This window comes from Centruroides sculpturatus, unplaced genomic scaffold, assembly GCF_000671375.1.
Source record: "Centruroides sculpturatus isolate CEXI.00-Female unplaced genomic scaffold, Cexi_2.0 scaffold136, whole genome shotgun sequence".
Taxonomy (NCBI): domain Eukaryota; kingdom Metazoa; phylum Arthropoda; class Arachnida; order Scorpiones; family Buthidae; genus Centruroides; species Centruroides sculpturatus.
In genome coordinates, this window is record NW_019384534.1 from 431,878 (window position 1) to 449,482 (window position 17,605).

Sequence of the window (17,605 nt, forward strand, 5' to 3'; positions counted from 1 at the left end):
TGTTGCTAACACAAGATTATTCACTGATAAATATGTATTTAAAACACATGGTCAATGTCACTTGTCACACTAGAAAACTGTATATAAAATCTATATGATGTATTGATTTAAAGATTTTTCTCGGTCACATATTGAAAAGAACCCATAAACTATTTGCATCTCTTTTAGTATGTCTGATTCAATCAGAATGAACATTGACGTTACATTTAGTGCAAACATTTTGCCAATAGTCACTATTGAATCTGTGGTTCTTTTTTGGTTGTTTTTTAAATATATATATTTATAAAGTATATTGAATGATAAGACTTCGTCTACAGTCGTCAACTATCCCTATATATATATATATAGGGATAGTCTATAGTCTGCAATTCATGCAGAACACTGTCTTTGATGTAGACGAAGTCTTATCATTCAATATACTTTTTAATATTCACTCGAACATTGCTCATTCATTTAACTTTTTTATTCTTGCGTTAATTAAAATAAACTTGGTTTATAACATTTTCATTTTTTGAATTAGTATTGTAATCTTTTGCAAACTGTTTAAAGCTTAATTGTGGTAATTAATGTAAACTTTCTATTAACGAAACTTACTTGATTCATTTATTATTATATAGCTAATGTGATGTTGACAGTATCATGAGACTATGCTATTACCTTGAGTTATATTTTCATAGATATTGTGCTTCTGAAATCTTACATCTTTACAAGATTATACACATGTATTTTTCTATAGAAATATATAACTTATAGTTTCATTTATACAAGATTATAATATTACAATTATCTTTCTAATTATTGAGATGATAGCTGACATCTTAGAAAGGAAAAAAATATTCTTCATGAAGATTCAATTAGATTCTTAAGTGTCTACATAGTTGGAAGATTAAGCAAGCAAATGAACGTAAGTTTAAAATATTTTAGAAATCTTTTACATTGAAACTTATTTCAATTTATTAGATTATATTTATTAATTACTATTTTCACAATAACTTTACTGAATCATCTACAATAAACAGTGAAATATTGATTTAATGAATTTTGTTAATACAAAACATTCTTTACAATAAATATTTTACGGATTTGTTACCAATTTTCTTCATATTAAAAGAAAGCAAATTTTCTCAGGTTTGATTTTAAAACTTATAATCAAAAAGGAATATAATTTTGCTGCAATCAGCACAATTTTTATGTTTTTAATTAATATAAAATGTTATGTTGAACATTGTAATCTATTGATTATTATCGAAATTTAATTCAAAAATGATTTACTCAGAGAAAGGATTAAAACAAAGTTCTCTATTTACATAATAGTAAACAGTTTAAAGTTGTAAACTTGGCTTTCATTGTATAAATTGCAGAACTAACACTTATTGACAAAAGTAGGTCTTACTCCAATAGACCTTTCTATTGAAGTAAGGGTTACTTCATTTTCGAAACTTCTTTCATCAATAAGTAACGTTTTAATTTTAGTTTTACAATGTATGTATTTTACAAAAGTCTTTTGTTCTTTCAAAAGTTTTGTTGTAATTTCAGGAGAACATTAAACAATATTAAAACTATGACAATGGCATTTGATTGTACTCCTGAAGATGAAGGTAGAGAGTTTACTTGTTTAATTTTTTTCTAAATAGAAGCATCTTTTGAATAAGTTTTACATTATGAAAACTAAACAGATAAACAAATCTCGCCATAGTGAAAATATTTGTAATACAATTATAACAAAAGTATTTTTATTATTTATGATCATAATTATCGAAATTTTAGTTTCCATTTAATTTCAGCCATTAGCTTACTTATTACTATTTTTCTTGGTAAAAATGTTACGTGTGATAGAAGAAAACAAAATATTCTTTTCCACTCATTATTTGAATAAACAATGAATGGAAAAGAATATTTTGTTCATTATGTATAAAATTGCTTGAATTTTGATAATATTTTATTATGACAAACAACTTCAAATGCATGTTTTCATTATGCTGACATTTTACTAAAGAATGTAAATTTGTTAGTCGATTGCTCCATATTTCAAGCAGTACTTAAATAATTATACACTTTGAATTTTCAAAATGAGGTGTAAGATCAAAATCATACAATGAGCTCATTTTTTTCATAAATGAAACCTGTTTATGTATAGTTAGATTCTTTTTTCCTACATCAGCTTCTCAAGCTTTAGTTTGTTTATAAATAAAGATAGGCTATTAAGTTTTTTGTATGTACTAAATCCTTTATACATACACTTACATATGATACAAAAAAGATTACATTCCTTTAATTAAAATTAAACAAAAAATTAATTCTCTCGTTTTTTGGCCCTCTAAACAGGTTAATATTCATTTATAAAATGTAATTTGGATGCATTTTTCTTTTGATTTCATATTTAGATTTTTTCACAATAATTTAAGATCTTACACTTTACTCATTTTTTAAAAATATCAGAAATAATAAATTAACTGCTGTGTTTTTTGCCATAGCTTTGACATTGATACATTTCATTCTCTCACAGAACAATGCAATAATGAATCAGAATATTAATAATAGCCATAATTTTATTGTTAATTTTGTTGTTTACAGCAAAATTTTGGAAACTAATAAAATATTTTATGCTAATTAATCGAATATTTTCTAAGATACATAAACAAAAATGAAAGCAAAAACATGCAGACATCAGTATTTATCGTAGATTAAGTTCTGAGAAGTAGGAAAATGCAATAAATATCTAAGATAAATGTCATTAACCACAAATATCAAAACAAACATTGTTATCAGTTTGTATGAGTCATGTATTCAACACGAAAACAGAAATTGATACTGAAATCAATTTTATTTTGTGTACAGTTAAAACAATCTAACATCATCCATAGTAATCAAAATTGTATTTAATAAGTTATTGAAAAGCATTACAACAAAATGAATTATTTATTTTACATTTTTATATAATTTAAGGTGGGGAATAACTCGTAAAAATAGGCAATTCCATTATATAATTGTATACCTGTGACACAAGAATGATGTAGTAAAAAGACTAAAATATTTTGTGTTCTTCAGCACTTCAAACAACCTTTACAGCTCCAGCGGTATGTGTTTACACCTTAGCAAATGTTTTCAACCTCATCAAGGTCTTCATCAGGCTTCTTTAACACCTTAAGTTCCCAGCAATTTTTGATATAATTGTAATTAAACATAAAAAATACTTAAACCTGAAAAAAAACGAAAGAAATGCGTTAATTTTGAAGAAAAAGCTTCAAATTTTATTTTTCTTTAACTCGCCTTTCTGTGAAATTTAACACCGATGAGTTATTGTTTACACAGCTGGATGACCTTGAACACAGCTGGAGTCGGATTTCCCGGGACATTCTCATAGAAGTCTCGGGAGGACAAGGGTTTAAAGTAGGGTGACATCGAAATTTGCATATATTTTTAANAGTTACAACTGTAACTGCTTAAAAATTTATTTAACCAACTCCAATATCACATTGTTTACTGTCATAATTATTCCAATTGTCTTTCATTATCACCAGGACTGCGAAGTCGAAAAAAAAAACACTCGACTCCGACTCCTGATAATTTTAGTAGGCTGACTCTGACTCCAGCAAAATTTAATACCAAGTCATTTATGGGGGCAGAGGTGCTTATAGGCATTTTATATTTAAAATAAATGAATTATAACAAAATACAAAAAAAAAATTTTTTTAAATTACTGAATATATAATAAATTTTCTTTCATTTACATTTTAAATTTACTTTAGTTTTTTTATTTAAGAGTCAGAGTCGACACATTTTTTCCAACTCCTTTGGCCAGAAATTCCTCCCAACTCTGTCTCCACTGCCCTGTCTTTTACACATGATAAACATTCAGATACAAGCCAAACTATATACACCTCCATGAACAGCATGGCACACAAGGCGGAGTAATGACAATTTGGTCATGAGAGATGGCATTTATGCAAGTTCTGTATAATGTGCCTGAAATAGGGCTGTCCATCTGTACCCTGGTGCTCTGCAGGTAAGTGACCCCCTTCAAACTCAAAGGTGTGGCAGAGGTCATCCAATTCTGTTATGTTGGCTAATGGATATCAAATTCAGTATAGATTGCAGAAGGAAATTTTGTAATTGACAGAACCATGGCTCTATTTTTATAGATGGGTAGAACAATCGAAATCACAGACTGTAAAAATCCTCCAGTTTGAAGTTTTAGGTTTTTAAGGTGCCAAATTAAAGACTCCACATTAGTGATATTGTGTGGATAGGTGGAAAGGTTGTCAGAAATGAACTTGTTAACAATTTCTTTGAGACAAATAGTGGGAGATATTGATTTGTTGACAATTTTAATTGAATCTTAGCAAATGTTTTAAGTATGTGGGGTATGGATGGTGCTTGTACTGTCATTTTGTGAAGATGTAGTAGGTCAACTAGAGATTTGATGGGTAGATATGCAACTTTGGATTAGTTTTTCAAGGTAACTGACGGGAGGCACAGAGCATTACATATTTTGAATATAGTTGAAGATTCTATTCTTGTAGACGGATTTGTTTATAAGGAAAATGTCTTTGGATTTGTCTGCCCTAAGGACCAATGTTCCCTCTAATTTTTTTGTAGATGAGCAGAACATATACTTCTCTGAGCAAAAAACATTTTTGCTGAATAAAACTGAGTCAAAAAATTTTTTTGAGTTACTCCTTTTTTTTCTCTTTCTCTCTCTCTCACACATGCTTTGAAATTCTGAATTTTGTTGAAATTTTAATACATTTTAGTACAACCCCTTTCCACTGATGATTGGTAACATAACTTGTACCAAAGAGGCATAGTTTAGGAGAAATTGTTATTTAAACTTTTTCATATTCATTATATATAGAGTTCTGTAAACAATAAGTAGGCACAAACCAGTGAGTAAAGCACTGGGTTAAAAAGCTCAACATTGTATACTTTAGAAAAATATTGTGGAAAAAAGTTGTAGAATAGCAAGATAAACCAAATGAATTATTATAAAATATATTTGGCCCAAAATACTATTTTGTAATTATTGAAATCATTTGCATATTTTACACCAACAACTGTTTTCCTACAGCAGTTTAAAGATATGCAAATGATTTTAATAATTACAAAATAGCATTTTAGGACAAATGTATTTTATAATAATTTATTAGACTGCATGCTTTAGGAAAAAAAAATGTGGAAAGAAAGCTAGAGAAAAACAAGACACCCACAATGTTGAGCTTTTTAACTTGGTGCTTTACTCATTGGTCCACATCTGTTTGTTACGATTAATTTATAAAACCTGATATATAATGCATGTATAAAATTTTAAACGATGATTTTTTCCTCATTATTGCTCATTGGCATCAGTTACATTACTGTGCATTAGTGAAAGAGATGTACTAAAACATCTTAAAATTTCAACAAAATCCTGTTTGTCAAAGCTTGGGTGTCTCCTTGTTGATCAGTATTTTTATTCATTTCCTCTGTTTTTCATTATTTTGTTGTGTTCTTAAAAATTATACTGGATGTGAATTGTATACAGTATGATGGCCAAACTTCATTGTGAGCCATAAGTGCTGCCCATCTAAATTCTTACTGCAGCTCCCATATACTTATTTAAATAGTTTCAACCAGTTACAATATGAAATAGAGGATGCAGTACTGACATATTTCTGATAGGCAATATATGGCTCCTATTGTGATGGTCACCATACAACTCACCAACCAACTGGTGTGAATAACATTTAAGGGACAAATGTTTTCATTACCCCTTCTGGGTACTTCTTCAGATCTCGTCTTAATTCAAAACAGGCTGGTTGTTCACATTTGAATATAAATCGAATGATACAGATTTCGAATAAGGATAAGGAGAGGATCCCCTCACATTTAATCCCCACAATTGCCAAGAGATGTTGGGTACAGGAGATGCCCCTCCATTTTCAACATACTGCGCAATGGAAAAGACTCTCCTAATCCCAACAGACTAATGAGCATTTATCAGAGACAACAGATGTGATGGGGAAATGATGTACATTGGCTCCACTAAACGTTAACTGGGGATCAGAATACGGGAGCATAAATCTGACATACAGCATAGTAGGAGTACCACCACACACTCCACTTATGCGACAGACCTGGATATTACGACAGACTTCTCCAGAGCCAGAATTATCCTTACCACCCCACACTTGGAACACCTCAAATTGTTAGAGGCCATCAAAATTTTTAAGGTTTGCAGCAGAACCACGTGCATTAATTTTAGCGAGATGTTTCTGTTGATGGCATGGCAGACTATACTTGACAACAACATTTAATTTTCAATCGTATTTAGAGGCAATTTATGTGCTAAGGGTCCAAAACATGCCTCATACCATTTAAAATCACTTTGTGTGCCACAGGTTTCTGGCTTATGCCCTGAATAAATGCCGTTCTAATCGTAAACTTTGCTGTTATCAACTTTGTCAACTAACACTAGTGCAGTTGTGTTAAACAATAAATTTGAAATCCATTTTACATCTTTGTTGTAGAAGTTCTATTAAGAATATTAGAAATAATTAGATATTGTATAATATATAATTAAAGAGTGGCCTGTATTTTTATTTTATATTGATATGTTCTCTGACTAAACTACTAATTACATTATTATTAACAAATATTGTAATAGATACTACATGGTAAAGTTCATGGTGAGAAAAAATTCCATTGTTTTGAATTTGATTATCTATTTGGATAAATTGATTTATGTAATAATTATATATAGGTAGATTTGATTATCTTTGTCAGCTTTATTTGTTATCTTGTTTCGATCATTTTCAATTTTATTTTAAATAGATATTTTTAATTAAATAATCACAAAAACTAAACAGCAATTATCAGATAAAGCCATTGTGCAGTAGCTGCTTTTTATCATCATTGACAATTTATAACAGTTAACAAATCTTTTTTTATAGTTTTAATTGTTCAAATTCTCATAAACCATTCATAGACTGTAAGTTTGGGAAGAGTGAAAATTGTTAATAATAATTTAATATTCTAGTGAATTTGTTTTAGTATGTTTTAATTTTTTTCTAATTGTTGTATATAATAATGAAAATAATTTATTTTCAGATACAAAAAAAAAAGAAATAAGAACATACTTGGCACACATAAGAAGTACATTTAATTCATTAACTTAAGAAGTCCAATATATCTTAGAAGACACCCCGAAGGTAACATAGACACAAAAGGTACACAGATGATAAGCTAATTTTAATATTGTATCAACAAATAATAATAATTTGTGAATAATAATTATAATTATCTTACTTCTTTTATAGATGATGGCAAACAATTTTTCTATTCATTCAGTACTCGTGCATTTTGAAAAATTATTTCAAGATACTGTGCATCACTGTAGAAAGTATTGATGTATAACAAAATAACAAATTAATTCATTTAGAAATAAATAGTGATTTACTAAGCCAGAATTATGCTGTATTCCTTAATTATGTACAAACTTTCATCTTGTTTAGAGATGCCACAACAAATATCGCCATTAGCTTTTTGGATGTTTGGCCACTAGCCATGTTGTCAGTTATTTAAATTTTCTTAAAATTAAATTTCTCAAACATTGAGAAATTAATGTTTACTTGAGAAAGAATTCTTTAGAAAAAAACACTGTATCATCCATACCTCTTAAATCCTCAAATTCCTTTTTTAGAACAAATATCTAATGATTGACACTTTTCTTGGCCATTAGACATTTGTTATAGAAAGACATTTCAAGGTTAAACAGGTGATATTTGTTGGAGCAAAGTGTGTTAAATTACTGTTCCAAGATAATTTTAATATTAAAACACTACGCATTTTAAAATTCCATACATTTATATTGCATTTTATTAAATAAAGCAAAATATAAATTTTATGGTCTCAACAGAATCATTATGACAAGATTTAATATGTAATACTAATTTATTTGTCATATGGCCACTCTTTACTTAATGACCAGTTCTCCAGTTCTCCCCTTTTTTAACCTTAGTCAAGTTCCTGTAGCACAGTATTCACTACACAAAGCATTCGCAATATCCAAGACACATATTTCATTTATAAATTTGTACTCTTGTTTGTCTGATTTGAAGGATCCAAAGTCTAAAATATTAATCTGAATGTCATATTTTCATAAATTTGGGAAATCATTTTCATAATTTTTGATAATTGTATTTTTATGTTTTGTAAGAGATGCAAATTAAAACAAAGTTGTCAAGTTAGTTTTCTTTAGACCTTTTCTTTATCCAGAAAATAAAGATGATTAAGCTCCTTGTATAACAATCTAGTCATAGGAATGGTACTCTGTCATTAATTGAAGAGTGGCTATGTTATAATTACAAAACAATCCATTTTTTTTTAAGATGAAATTTATATCCTGTCTCATTTAATTGTAAATATGGATGGCAATGTTATTGGCATATTTTAATACTTATAAATATATTTCTGACATGTTTATTAAAGACAAAATTATGATGTCTAGAAGTAATTTAATGCTGATATGTTTGATTTATCTTATGTAAAGAATGCTATGGCAAGTTTATTATTGTATTATGTTCTTTATATCCAAAATTTTACATTTAAAACATTTGCAAGTTTCCCTATATTTAATTATGCCAGAGTCAGATATTTGAAACACTTAAGGTGTCGGCCTATCACTCTTGGGGATCCAATATCCAATCTGGATGGTTGAAAATCCCAGGAGACTTTTATTGTATGTATGTCCCTTTCTAACTGAAAGAACCAATTATTAAAAATGCCCATTTTAGTGTCCATGGAGCAGAGTCCAAAAAAAAAGTCAAAAAGTTGACAATAAAATGTTACAAACAACAATTAACACCTCAATATAACTTCCAGCAGTCAAAAGATTTTAATAATCTAACGTTTTCGGCCGTCTTTTAGAGGCCCTCCTCATGATGAAACATTAAAAAACGGTTCTATCTTTTGAAGGATTCTAATAATCAAATACAGCTGTGTTCCGAACTTTTAAATATTTAAACGATGCATACGATATAAAAATCGTTACGCTTACAACACAAAAAAAAATTATTATTTTAAAATAACGCTATACATAAATTATTATTGTAGAGTTGTGAAAATTAGCGCGATGTAAACAATTTGTTTTACAATACTGCTGCTATACATCAATTATTATTATATAGTTGTGAAAATTAGCGTGATGTAAACGCTTTGTTTTCTTATACAAAGCAGAAAGATTAAAAATAATTACACTTCCGATTATTGTTGTGCTTTGTGGCAATGTAAATAATATTTCCACGATTGTGGAATCGGAATATAATCAGAGTTGATGCAGTTTCCCTTCATGGTTTCTATATAAATCTCAATAGCCTCCAATGAGTGTAAGTTGTGTCGGTCGAAGGCCCTATGTAAAAAAGTAGCCTCATCCCAACATGGGGAAACCCCGGGTTCGGTAGCATACTGTGCTAGAGCAGTACTATACTTCTGCTTCAACACATCATATTTGTGGTCCCGTACTCTAGCCTCCAGGGATCTGTATGTGGATCCAATGTATATCGTTCCAGTTTACGTGTGTTAATTTTTTGTCTAATAAAATGTTAAATTAAAATGATAAATATCGGCCATCCTTAAGCAATCCTATCTTCAGATTACATTAATTAACTACAGAGAACTATTGTCATATATACTCCTAAAGTGTTTGTGTGTAGTATGGTTGTCTCTACAATTACTCAGGATAAATGTACACACTTGTGCTTACCTTACTGCTGTTTCCACGTGATTAGGATTTTTAGAGTTTCCTTTATGTGGAATCTTCAGAGAGATGACAAATGTAAAACAACTTCAAATAGTATAAATTATCAAAGTATTCTGTTTTCTAGTGTAGTACATTGGAGGATGGATTACTTTCATAATTTACAAATAGAATCTTATATTGAAAACAAACAGAATTATGTTTGTTTATCATGAATATTCATGACAAACAAATGTATTTCTGTCAATGTAAAAGTATGTTCAGTAACCTCAGATTATGTTGCAATATATGTATAAACTATTAATCTTATTATATATGATACAATAAAACTTGAAGTACATCTTTGTGACATTTTTGTAGGTGGCTCATCATAAACTTAGTAGCAAAGCTTGATTTACATGTTAGTCTATGGGAATCAGGGTTTGAATCTGGTAGACTTCTGTCATTAGTTGTGTCCAGTATGGTTTTGGGGCATTGTTTCCATCTCAGAATCTGCCATAAAACATTAATTTTGGATGATTGTACGGCCATGCTATGCCAATATCTTGCATATACAAACAATCGATCCATATTATCATGGCTGGTTTCATGATATTGTGATCTGTGCTTTCGTATGGTGTCTTGACTACTGCTTGATCCTTGATTACTTGAAAAAGATTTGCATTTATATTTCTTATAAAAGACAGCCAGTTATCATATTTGGGGGGAGTTCAAAATAAATGAGTAGTTTATTCTACTATTGTTTTTTACAGACATTTGTTTTGTGCTATTATTCCAGATGGACACACCATGAATAAATAGCAGTATGTTATCTTACATCCCTTCACAAGCAATTATATTAAAGATAGCAACATGAAATTTCATATAAACTTTAATTTTTCAGATCAAATTCTTATCTATGATTGATGATTTGTGTTTTAAACTGCTCATTTTTCTTACGCAACAAAACTGAAAATTGGTTTTGCTTTAATATTTCAGGATAAAAATTATTTATTTTACAAAAGAAAATTTTATAATTTATTTAAAAAATAAATATTTTAATTAAAAGTATTTGTTTAATTTCAGATCTATCACGCGATCATATTATCGAAATTCGGTTGGAGCCTTGCTCGTTTATGATATTACACGGCGTTCTAGTTTCGAACATTTAGTGGACTGGCTATTTGAGGCGCGTCATCATATTGAACCACAGAAAGCAGTGTTCCAGGTAAGTTTTTAATTCTATGATATTTTTCCGCATACAAAAAATACAAAAACAAATGACTTGTTTACAATTATCTAAACCCACCTTTTTCTATATAAGGGCCACATTTAAAACTTTTGAACTGACACAGGGTGCACATCAGAAAAAAAGAAAAAAATGTGGGTAAAGCACAATTATTTATTCATGTATGATTATAAATTAACATTAGTATACTTGATTTGACTTCTAGAAGTGATGTGAATGTAATATATCTGGAATATTTGGTTGATTAGTTTTGCTAGTTTTACATTAGTTTTTAATGTGCGTCTGTTAGTCGATATTTTGTTTTAACTTTATACTAAATTTATTGCAGAAAAAACTGTTCACATACATAAGTTGTAGAAAATAATGATAGAATTTAATTAAGGTGGGAAATTGATATATTTTTTAAAAATATTTTGTGCGGCCCGCGGGTTGCCCACTCCTGATCTAAACTTTGACAATTTTCTTGTCTAATAAAACAATCTTCATGTTCTTCCGAAAACATTTTTACTTGATTTATTTTCATTAATTCATCAGATAAACATTTGCATTAAAGAAATATTAGAACAGTTAAAAACAAAAACAAATAAAAATTGCATAGTGCTTCACACAATTCCATCATGAATAAATTAATAAAGAACAAAAGCTATTTATTTTTTTTATTAGTTTTATTTTCTACTTCTAAAAATATAAGCAAATTTTTGTTTCTTTCTAATTTAAAAATTGCATAAGAAAAATTAATTTAAACTAGCTTTTTAATAGAAGTTTGAATAAATAAGTTAGTGAAAAAACTTATAACAGCTTCAGAGTCACCTTTCCTTGTGATACATAGATTCTAATCTTGAATTATGGGTGTGGATAATTTTCCTTCAGTCATACTAACATTATGAAAAGTTATCATCAGTGTTTTGCTGATCACAAATTTCTGATTTCTGTGTGAGGAATTTTTGAAGTCCTGTTTTCAGCTGCTATCCTGGACTGGAGCTCTTTATAATATTACTAAATGCATAAATTTGCTAAAGTTAAAAAAAAATTTTTAAATTGCATTTCAATATATAAAATGTGCACTGAAGCAAAATGACAACATATCACACATATTAAAGTCACAAATAATTTTTTTTAGTTTAATTTTTATTAATAGGAACAATACACTTTGATTGTTGACATCACACAGAATTTACAAAATTATCTACAACAATAAGTCTTTTCAAGAATTTCATTACAGCCTTATTTGAAATTTAAAATATTTCTATTTAAATTTAGGAGCATTAATTAATTAATTAAAAATTAGTTAAGAAAGTATATTTAACAATCAAATTAATATAGTGATAAAATTAACTCTTAAAAATTCTGCATAAATACAGATAACATAATATAAAGATGCAGTTTAATTATTTGTAGTTCAAGCTTTAAATCCCGAATATAAATCAGTATGTAAATAAATTTATAAAATTAGTAAAGTATTGTATTCATGAGTATTCTTTATGAGATAGACAATTATTTGTAGTGGTGATTCTTATTGTGAAATGTATTGTAGACAAGCAGATTTTCAAAACTTTACCAGGGACCAGTAAAAATATAGATTCAATCAAATAATAGCAACCTTTCTATCAATAGTTCAGGAAATGTTAATTGTCTACACACAAAATGTTTTCAACCTTAATTAAAGTCATCACCTATCTCCAAACAACTCATTTTAAAACATAATTTAAATTTACAACCATGACAGGATAATTTAAAATACAGTAGAGCATCGTTTATTCGAAAGAATTCCAGTCGGCAAATTTAAATTTTTGCCAGTACTGTGGCACTGCAATCTTTGGCTATGTCTTGGGCTACTCAAATATTTTACGTTTTTGATACTAAATTAACTTCTGAAGTATAATTTTTTATTGTTTTTATATTTTTCAATATATTTATTTTGTTTGTACAAAATAAAAAAATAATTTTTAATGATACAATAGTCTTCATTAGGCTTAACATCGACAAAAATTCAATGCAAAGCAACATGCAACAGAGAAAAATTTCAACATGGGATAGGTTAATATATTTTTTCATACATAATCGGTTATCCGAAATATCAATTTTCCGAACAACCCCAGTCCCCAATTGATTCGGATAAACGATGCTCTACTGTACAACCATTGTCATCAGAATAGAATTTAAAAATTGTAAACGCATTTTTCTGTATTCAATCTGTTATTATCTAAGAACTTTTATAGCTTGATTCAGAAAATCTGTGCTGTCAACTAATATATTCCATGGTTGTGATGTAACACATGGATCTGTTTTATTTATAACTCTTCTACATTTGCTAAAAATTAGAATATAATCTTGTTCTAGGAATCCAACTGGGATTTCTTTACTCTCCTCTCTTAATGACCTAGTGTTAATCCAATTTACATTAACATTAGCTGTAATTGCCCCTTGTGTGAGCATAGTGGAAGGCATATATTATTTCTGAATGCTCCAAGGTACTGTTTAATTCTTATGTGTATATATCTAAATGTAGAACATATGTATAGGCTGCCTTTGTACCCTCTTTTAGACTTACAAAATGTACTCCTGACTTGCTTATTTCTTCTAATTATATCCGTAAATGTAGGATCTCTTCTGCTAACAATGCAGTATTGCAAACTTTTCATTACTGATTTAAGAATATTGGATGAAGCTTACATTTTTAATGATAATGTTTTTCTCTGCATTAGTTGTTTTCCTGTTAGATCCTATAGAACAAACAAGAAGTATAGTATTTACTTCTAGACTCAGAAGCTCTGCTGCTCATTTCAATTCAAGTAGACCTGAAATAACCAAATTTTTAATACAGTTTTAATTTAAATGCTTGTCATTACAACATTTTGTCCAGATAACACAGAACATATCTTCTAATAATTAACAAAATAAAAATAAATAAAATTTAAATGATTGCATACTCTCGTAATAGTGAAAGTGTTTATCCTCAAATAAAGTAACAGCTTCTTTATGCCTTAAAACATTTTTCTTGGATGTTTTAAACAATTATATTTTTACTTCCAAAGAATTTAGTTAATAAAATGCAGCATTTAAAATTACACATACAATTTCAATATTTTTGTTACAAATGTGACAAAAGTTTTCAGAATTATGTGTATAATTTTTTTTAGTTTTGAGAAAGAATTACTTTCTCTAATTATCTTTAAAATGTAATTAAAAATTAAATTCGACTAAATGCACTTAAGTAGAAAATAAACTAATTAGATTTTTTTAAAAAACAAAAACTATCTCTGCAAAGATCTGTAAGAATATTTCCATTTTTAAAGTTTTAAATATATTTTTTAAAGAATTATAGTGTAGAAATGTAAGAGCTGTAATAATGGGGAAGTTAAAACGTCAGTTAATTAAAATTCCACCCTGTGACAGTCTAGAAAAAAATCAACCGTTGGAAGTGGATATCCATTATTACACTTTGGAATTTTAATTAATTTTTATTGAAATGATTTTTATTTAATTAAAAAATTCCCTGCAATATATAATAAATTACAATTTATCGTTTGTTCATAAAAAATGTTGAACAGTAATACTTTTATAACGCCATTAAATGCTAGTTAACATTTAATTTTGAATTGTAAAGAATATAGTGCCTCTTTATTATTAATATTCAAATATGCCTAATTAATTAAACGTGCAAATTGATTTATTAAGTAAACTTTTATGTAGTCCAATCAATTTGTTAGTAATTAATCCGGTTAACCATTGCAGCAAGTCAATTATTTAATTTAGTAATAATAAAATTTCTGTTTCTGCACATACATACACTTACTTCTGATTTTTCACTTAAAATATTAGCTATGTCAAATCAAATTTCTACATTTTGTTCCAAACTAAGAATTTTATGCAGAACATCAGTCAAGTTTTCATGTTTCTCATTTGCATATTTACACGAAACTTTCTAAATTTCTCAGTAATCTTTTAATATTCTCTAATTCTATTATGATGCAAATTTGAATTTACAAACACCAACTCTGACAAGTTGTTTCCTAGCTGTTCCTGCAGAGAAACGCTTTGATAATATGTATAAATTCTATTCAAATTGGAACAAGTATTTAATTATCTCATTTACAAATTTATTAATATTGGTATGCACCACCTAACAATGTTCCACTTGTTAGGTGGTATTTTTTTTACATTTAGATACATAAATACTTATCGTTGTTACATATAGCGTACATGAGTAGTAGACTCTGCCGTATCTGTTTGTTTAATATAAGGTCAGTTATTTCTCAGAACATGTCTGCATCATTAATCACTTCACATAAAAGAACAAAAGTAATTTTTTTTTTTATCCTTCTCTATCATTTGTCTATTCATTAACTGTCTTTTATTATTAATTTATATTAAGACATCCTTTTATTAGCCATAACAAAAGAAAATTCTGTGTAGTATGTAGATGATGCAGAACTTCAATTTGTTATTCTGGATTATTTTAGCTGTGTCCCATAGATGTAAATGCTTTAATAGATTCCAGTAGGAAATTATTTGCTTTGTAATTGTGGACTGGCATTGTTTGTACAAGTTTTTGGAAGATGGATGCTCTTACTCTTTCCCGGTGATGAATTATTTGCTTGATTTAGTCCTTCACACTATTATATTGCTGCTCATTTGCCTGTATGGCTGTAGTCAGAATCCCCCATAGATTTTCCATTAATGAGGATAAGATAAAGAGATAGAGCTGGCTGATTGATAATAGACACCCCATTGGCTACAAAACCATTTGTACGTAGATCTTGCTATGTAAATGGGAGCATTGTCTTGTTGAAAGAACCACTGATTCCTGAAAAATACACTCAGCAAAGAGCAAGAGATTGCTTGTCAATGTGTTTTGATAATCTTTTGCTTTCGTATGCCCTCGTAAAAAGGTGTGTGGAGTCTTTCCTTGGCAACTAATACCACTCCACACAGTAACCAAGCCACTACCTCGTAATCATTTCAAATATAGTCCTCTTCCCTTTTCAAATCTTGCCAATAATGGTTCTGACCATCAAGCTAGGATTTTTTCTTGTCATTCCAGATGATCTGTTTCCACATGTCCATCCGGTTCATTCTTTCCTTAGCCCTTAGCAAACATTTCTCCTTTTGAATGAGCTTTAGTGACAGGGCAGGGTTTTTTACTTATATATGAGATGACGGCACATTTGCACAACTATTCCAATAGTCGATTTGCCAATGTTATGCTCATGCGTTGCCTCTAATTTCCAAAGCAATATTTTGTCATTAGCAGTCTGGCAATTATTTGTTTTTCTTTATTTGTATGCTTTGAAGGACGTCCTGTCAATTTGGATAAAAACAAAATCATTCCATATGTATCCAAAAAAGATGAGGGATAATGATGTACAGTGCTAAATAATAATGTCATCACTTGTTTTTAGACAATGTTTTTACTTCATATACAAAAATAATATAATGCAAAGAATGGGAGGAATGTCAGCATATATTGTAAATGTGAGCTACAGAAATGGAACTTAACTAACACAACATTTATGCAGGAGAATTGTAAATTACAGATTTTTCTCACTCATGGTTTTAGTTTAAAAACATTCCCATTTTGCAGAAATAACATGCAATGATTTTTTGAAATTGTATTTTAGATAAATACAATCAGTTCAAATGTGTGAACATAAATTAAAAGACACACAGTATCAATTGCATTAGTTGATTTGTGCTTACTTAAGTGAGAACTTTTTTAAACAAGTATAAATACTGTAAAAGACTTAAGTAGGATATAAAGTATGAGGAATGTAAAATGATGCAGAAAACCTGTTATAAGTTAATAAAACAGACAAATTTCTTGTAAACTGAAGAATTTTAAGTATTAATTAAGAAGTGATTTTACATAGGCTGCATTCATTCATCACCAAAAAATAAATTGGGAAACTTATGAAAATGAAGCCTTTAAATATTTTATTTTCTTAAATTCATCATTTCTTGTTAGCATAGTAAACATTTTTATGTCTATTCTTGCTCTTCAAGCATCAAGCATTCAAAAATGTAACAATTATTTTTTTAGTTTTGCAGACATGGCACGTTGACAAAGCCATCCTCTGCAAGTCGAGACATTCTATCCATCCGAGAAGTTACCTTTATTCCACTCAAACTTAGTGTTGAGATAGTCTTTGAAGTGAAATGTAGGATAGATTTTGGGGTCACTCTGTAATCAGAATACATTTTAAGTTCTATGACTAAACATATTTTAGTATAACTTTTGAAGTAGAATTATAAAGAACTTATTTTAATAATAATAATAACTTTATTTGACAATTAATTAAATACATCAAAGGGGAAAACAAAACTAAAAAAATCCTCTAACTCAAATCATTTGGTCTCTTCAACCTCTTGTTAAATTTAAACAAATCACAAAAGTTTGAGTTTGAGTTACTGCACAACATTCTTATGTACTTGCCATTCATATCATTTCCACAGTAACAAAACATATGAAAACACCAATCACTATACCGGCATAATTGGTTACAAACTGTATATACAGGAGGACCTCTCCTCAATATGATGCAGTTTAACTTAAGCCTCGCTGTCTGTTTCTTCACCATAATAAAGGATCTACTATCCTTTAGCCTATTCGATGTTGAAATTTTTATTTGTTGCCTGTGNGTATT

General features: G+C 28.7%; 1 protein-coding gene across 1 annotated transcript in view; it reads left to right on the forward strand.

Moving 5' to 3' along the window:
• The window catches only part of LOC111623129 (ras-related protein Rab-39B-like), a 45,918-nt gene that overhangs the window by 11,493 nt on the left and 16,820 nt on the right, over positions 1-17,605 (forward strand). The window contains exon 2 of the mRNA XM_023365613.1: positions 10,799-10,940. Coding sequence (XP_023221381.1) covers positions 10,799-10,940 — 142 coding nt within the window. The remainder of the gene's footprint in view (positions 1-10,798; positions 10,941-17,605) is intronic.